This window comes from Seriola dumerili, unplaced genomic scaffold (genome assembly GCF_002260705.1).
Source record: "Seriola dumerili isolate Sdu_G_001 unplaced genomic scaffold, Sdu_1.0 BDQW01000302.1, whole genome shotgun sequence".
Classification (NCBI taxonomy): domain Eukaryota; kingdom Metazoa; phylum Chordata; class Actinopteri; order Carangiformes; family Carangidae; genus Seriola; species Seriola dumerili.
The window spans coordinates 477276-483545 of record NW_019174557.1 but is presented as its reverse complement, the minus strand read 5'-3'; the positions used below and the strand labels follow the sequence as shown (position 1 = coordinate 483545).

Below are 6270 nucleotides of genomic sequence, written 5' to 3'. Positions count from 1 at the left end.
ATGGCAATGGGCAGTCATACTTTTTTGATTTGTGATTTACATTGTCTTTATTTTTTCTAAATCTTTCTGTTCTTTTTTTTGAAATATATAAATAGATAACTATAATATTTCGCTCTCTGTCCTGTATGTCGTTCTCCATAAGTAACAAATGTTTTTTAGAAAAGTAACGTGTAGTTATCAATTCAATATGGATGGGATAAATTGAGTTTTTAATATTCACAGTTAATAATGTGCTCCTCTATAACGGCTATATGGTGAAATCATTAAAAATATTGGGGATAGCTCAGTATTTCTATAATGTTAAGCCCTCTCAGAATAGAATAAGCAGGACTATCTATATTATTATTTATATCTTCCATATGGGTCATTTCTGAAATGTTAGAAGTTTCCAGATCAAGATAATAAACTATCCGGTTTTGTGTTGTAGCGGCAATTATAGAAGGTTTTCAGTCCTCTTTGTTTTCGGAGAGGGGTTGGTGGCGTTTGTTGCCTACCCCACCGTCGAACATGTTGGAGACAAATTCTAACTGCCCCATTATAGCCAAAAGAAGTTCTGCTCATGGTCCTCCATAAATGGTATTATTGGGCTGGCTGCTGATTTTTTTTCTGGAAGAACTTTCAGTATGTACGGTCCAATCTAGAGAGAACGTTACATGTTTGTTCCACATGTCCAAGTCCATGTAATAAATCAGGGAAATATTGAGTTTACAAATGGAATTCTCGTTGGGCACTATTATTTAAAAATCCCTGTATCTTTCAAATGTTTAATTAATTTCCAACGCATGTTATCTATAAATGAGTGTAAAATGATGAAATTAGAAAACGGACCAGGCAGTAGCTCTCATTTCAGCTCTGAATGTTTATTATTGTAAAAAAATAATACTTTGTCGTCGACAAAGACAGAAAATCTCCATGAGGCAGCTGCCGCAACCGAAGGTGTTTTGCCGTGGTTTCTTTCAAACGCAGGCTCACGCAGATTTAGATCAGCGTGTAAAATGTTAAAGAATAGAAAAAGGCACTTGTTGACCCGGAGCCAGAAAACAAAACAAAAAAAAATAGTTTACATTTACAGACCAATTGGAGGTAACTGATCCAAGTAACACAACCATATTTTTCGTTTTTATACAATTTATAACTCCAGTTTTAATTCCATCTACATGATACATTTGGGGGTAAAATAGAACACTTTTTTTTGAAAATTCCTCCGACAAATCCACAATGTTGATGTATTGCACGATACTGCTGTTGCCATAAAACCTCGTGAATATGTCCAGGTGCTAACCGTCTTTTGTTATTATAGTGCGATCTCTCGTATATCTGGTTGATATGTTTTTGATTCACGTCTCTTTTACCCTATCATTCATTTATTTATTTATATTTATTGTACTTCCATTATGTTATGCAGTTTTCAGAAATTATCTCCTCTTGTGTTTTTGTGGTTATTATTACATGATACACATTAACCATGTGACGATTAGCGGGTCTGTCGTTACTAGAAGTTCAAGTAAACTCCTTATTAGTGGTTGTGGTGTGGTGGAATGTGCAGTGTGTGGGGGGGGGCTATGGGCTATCAGAGATAATAGGATACTAGTATTAGTGCATAGTACAAAGAGAGAAAGTGCAAGTCTTCCCATGACAGGTGCGACCAAAGGGGCATCTCAAAAGTGGTACCATGCATACAAAAACGACAACAGGGGTTTTACTGTAAGATGGTGGAAAACTGTCAACGATCCCATATATGGTTAAGCATAAATGGAGATACAAAAAAATGTGATGTGGGTTGTGTGTTGTTGGAAATGTAGCACCTGAACTTCTCTCAGCCTCTGTCATAAAAAAAAAAAAAAAAAAAGGCCGCCCCCAGGTCTCTGACATCGCAGGCCAGATAGAGATGAGGCCGAAAGTCCTGTGTGCATGCGAACGTGTTTTCATAAAGAGAGAGTGGGTAGAGAATACAGGAGAGTGACACTCAACGGTGGCGTTTTTCATAGAACTGTGAACATTTTCCACACTAGATTTGATTGTACACTTTAAAACAGTACCGTATCACTTTTTAAAAAATCGCTACAGCTCATTGGATTACACAGAAAAAGAAAAAAAAAACAACAACTTTGCCTTTTTATGGTCAGCGGGGACAAAGTCATAAATCTGTAAAAAAAAAAAAAAAAAAAAAACAGAACGTGCCATAAGGAATACCCAGTTTTTTAAAAAACAAGATAATCACATATTTATATTTTTCTAAAAAACTAAATTAATGTTTTACTTTGTGGTATGCATTTTAAACTTCTCTCAAATTTCCCGTATCTTTAATTGTGAAGCATAAGGTTGAACTGGTGGTTTTTATTACTATATGGTAGAAATACAAACTTTTTCATTCACAAGAAATGAGAGTCTGTTTCCAAAACAAAACAGAAGAAAAAAAAAAAACACTTCCTGGTGTCTTTTTTTTTGGGACGTGTGTTCTTTGTCTTTTTAATACTGTGTGCTCTGTGTTTTCAGTCTCCTGTTGGCAATTCTCTGGTGCTCAAAAGTCCCAGTTCTTTCAGTCCGCGAGGCTTCCATAAGATGGATTTGTAGTCTCCTCAAGATAGAAAAATCAAAATATCCTGTGACAGCTAAATACTGTAGCCTGGTCCTGTTTTTAGGTCGGTGATGCTACACTGGTGGTGGATGAGGTGAGAGTTCCACACCCAAACAATGTAAAGCAATCTGGGTGCTCACAAAAGCACTGAAACGAATAAAAATCTAGATCTGATCAAGTATTCTGATTGGAACAGTGGTTGAAGTTGCTTCTTCAGACTGACCAATGGGTGTGTTTGGGCTGAGGGTGGAAGGAAAACACCCTTGTTAAGCAGGTTGCTATGGCTCAGTTAGAGGTGCTGTTTCTGGATACGGGATAAGCCGATGGTCCCCCTTCACTCTGCATGTGGTGGCGAAATCTTCAAAGAAACATCGCAGCCTAATGCATTTATTCAGGCTGCATGTGACCTAAGAAAAGTGCACTAGGTGGGATGTGGCATGAGAGACAGCCACTGGGTTTATGTTGCATAGTGATCAAAGCTTCCCAGATACTCCAGACTGGCCCGGTAGCAGAACTGGTACTGGTCCTGGAGGGAGGCAGAACAGGCCAGTGAGAGACAAAGACTGGAGCAGACAGACAAATGCACTACTTGTTGGCTGACAAGGGAACAAAACAAGTGCTGGAAAGCATGACAGAATAATAATGGTGGGGGAAGCTCACCTCTGTCTGAACTGTGGCAGGTCTCTGGGTGCGCAGCATCTTGACCGTCTGGAAGATGTCCACCACACCCTCGTACCTCATCCTCTCCAGCACAATGCTGAGGGTGATGAACACACCAGTCCTCCCTACTCCAGCACTGTTGGTGACAGGTGGAGACATACTTAGAACTGGATGTATCTAGAACTGTATCAACTATAGCCATGTATTATCAGCTGCACATAAAACTGACCTACTTGTGATTCCTGGTTTAAGTAATAACTATATAACTGAGGAAAAATTATAATAAAGTGTTTAATTTTACAAAATGAAATAAAAAGTATATGTCTCTCCATTTTCCTTCTGTATGGTTAACTCCAACATTTAACCAACTGTCTCAGCCATTTTAAAATAAACAATCTCAACACAGTTTAACAACTGAACAGCTTTAACACGTCCTTTCCTCTTTCTTTCCCTCTTCTTTCCCACTGTCCTCACTTATTTCACCGACTGTCTCTTGTCTCGCCTCTCACTGTTTTTGTGTATCTCACTCCCACTCACTGACTTGACTTGAGCCATAATCATTGGGTAGCATCATGTGACCAGTGGCATAAAGACTAGAAAAGCTCTTTCTTCTCGTAATACTTGAACACAACGTATGATGAAATATACACCGGCCAGTGGGATGGAGGCACCTCACCTGCAGTGCACAGTAATTGGCCCGTCCTGGCCAAACTGTTCTTTCGTTTTGTGCACCTGGCCAATAAAATCGATGAATCCCTCCCCTGACTTTGGCACTCCTTGCTCTGGCCAATCAGTGAACTGGAACTGACGAACTGTCCGTGATTGGCCATCCTGAAAAGGAAGGGAATGTGTTATTCTTTTTAAATCCAGAAGAAAAAGAAGTTTAAAGCAGTACAAATAAACACAAACACATACACAAACTGATGACTCACCCTGGCATCAGTGACTTTGAACTCTCGGAGGATGTACTGGGGCATGTTGTACTCAGCCATGGGATCCACCACAAAGTACTGGTACCTGGCTGAGCGCTCTGCAGGCCAGTACTGGTGACACTTCTCCTGCAGGAGGACAGCACAGAGGCTTCAGTTCAGAGCTCTACATCATGTCTGAGAGATTTAGTGTGGAAAGGAGAAAAAATTTCTGGCTACTATGTCATTAAAATGTCTCCCTGACTTGTGAAATTCATTATTCACTTGAAGATAATTTTCCTGGAGATGAGATATGAGGTTCATGAGATATAACTTACACCACTGTCTCTTGTGGAACGTTCTCACTCTTGTCACTGTGTTGCTTACATTTTCATTGCGTATATGCTTTTTTTGTAGTACTTAATAGTACTCAAATACTAAAATACTTAAAATACTCAAAAGTCCTCTCCTGACTTCTGCCAATGGAAAATAAACATAAAAGAGCTGCTGATTATGCTGCACTTCAGCCAGTCCTCCAATATAATAATGAGTCCTAATTACAATACAATACAATGTGTGATATTGTATATTACAACACATGTTTAGCCATAATTGATTATGTAATCAAGTGCAAATCACTATTTGATATTGTGGGTCGATGTGAATTGAAATAATTCAAAAGCTGCAGAATCTTATTAATGTGGGTCTCTTTGTCTAGATTTCCCTATAGTATGTTCCTCTGGTCTATCCTACATAGTGATTACAGTGGTGTGTGTCTGTGTGTCCGTACCCGTCCCATTTCTCTCAGTTTGGTTAGCATAACAACTATAGTGGAGTTGTGTTCCCACAGCATCCTCCAGTAGTCCTCTGTGGTTTCAGCCAACGGGCCTTGGGTTGCTATATAGGCCTTCTGCTGCCTACACACACAAATACATGGATATATATGAATATGACATTTTCTCTAAAGGCCTAGAAGGCATATAAAAACGTAACAGAATAACTGATGCTCAGTTCGGCTCTATCTGACCTGTAGCCGTCGATGAAGCTGGCGTTGATATAGTCAGATCCCTCCACTCCTCTGATTGGCTGCAGACACACACGTGTGGTTTCATAGGGCATGATATTCACCAGCCGGTTCTTGAACTTGTTGCATGGCAGGTTGGCACTCACAAACCGTGATGTGTGGGCCTTGGCACTGGCCAGACGCTGGAAGAGAGAAAAAAAGAAAAAACAGAATATTTATACTATCATACTGACTGATCCTAAGATATGGGCCTAAGAAGTAGTGTTAGTGAGAGCACACAAAACACGAGGGATAGATGGGTTAAAGGGAAGAAGGAAAGTAAAAAAGAAGTCCAGACAAATTCAAGGACCTCATTGAAATGTATTCAGCACAAGGCTTGGTTTTCCTCTGGCACATTGGACAACTGAAATTAGAAAATTGGCTTGACTCGGCAGGCCTGAGGATATTTAGTCAGACATCTTCAATTGAACAAAGGAGGGCCGATCTAGGGGGACAAGGGCAGTGGTAGGGAAGGGAAGAGGGAATATAATGAGATGTACGAGTGGAGGAAGAAGAAAATCAAGAGTCGAGGGGCAGGAAACCACAAGGCCCCACACTCTCTCAGCGCACATATGTGAACCACAGTTGATCCTGTACCAGTGAAAAAAATACAACAAAAAAACCCCCTGGAACACACACATTCATATGGATACACGCAGACAGGCAGACGTGAGCACATACTGTACACTCTCTCTCACACTCAACCACTGGATGACATGGCATAAAATGAACAGCGGAACAACACAGAATAGGCAGAGGGAAACCGCAGACTCATGGGGTGGAGCGGGGGGGGGGGGGGCAACGGGGTCTGGTGAACTGAGCCTCGACCATCGGCGGCTACCGGAGCGCTGTGGGAGCAACAGCGGTACCTCATTTTCTTATAGACAGACCGAGATGGAAAATCCCACACTAACCAAAAGTTCATTAGTTCATTTGGGTACTCTGAACCCAGTATTCAGTGTAAACAATAGTAATTCTTCGTGTCATTTGGTTTGAATTAGACTTGGGTCTTATCAATAAAGCCTGGCAGACGCAAAAACCTTTCACCGCTTTGATTCATG

The 6270-nt window shown here is 40.4% G+C and overlaps 1 protein-coding gene across 1 annotated transcript in view; it reads right to left on the bottom strand.

Annotated features, from left to right (window-relative positions):
* Window positions 1-3035: 3035 nt before the first annotated feature.
* Window positions 3036-6270, bottom strand: part of LOC111231502 (receptor-type tyrosine-protein phosphatase delta-like) — a 61711-nt gene continuing 58476 nt past the window's right edge. The window contains exons 35-40 of the mRNA XM_022758607.1: window positions 5174-5352; window positions 4937-5063; window positions 4171-4296; window positions 3915-4069; window positions 3239-3374; window positions 3036-3104 (exon numbers count right to left, since the gene is read on the bottom strand). Of these exons, the coding sequence (XP_022614328.1) occupies window positions 3036-3104; window positions 3239-3374; window positions 3915-4069; window positions 4171-4296; window positions 4937-5063; window positions 5174-5352 (792 nt within the window). The remainder of the gene's footprint in view (window positions 3105-3238; window positions 3375-3914; window positions 4070-4170; window positions 4297-4936; window positions 5064-5173; window positions 5353-6270) is intronic.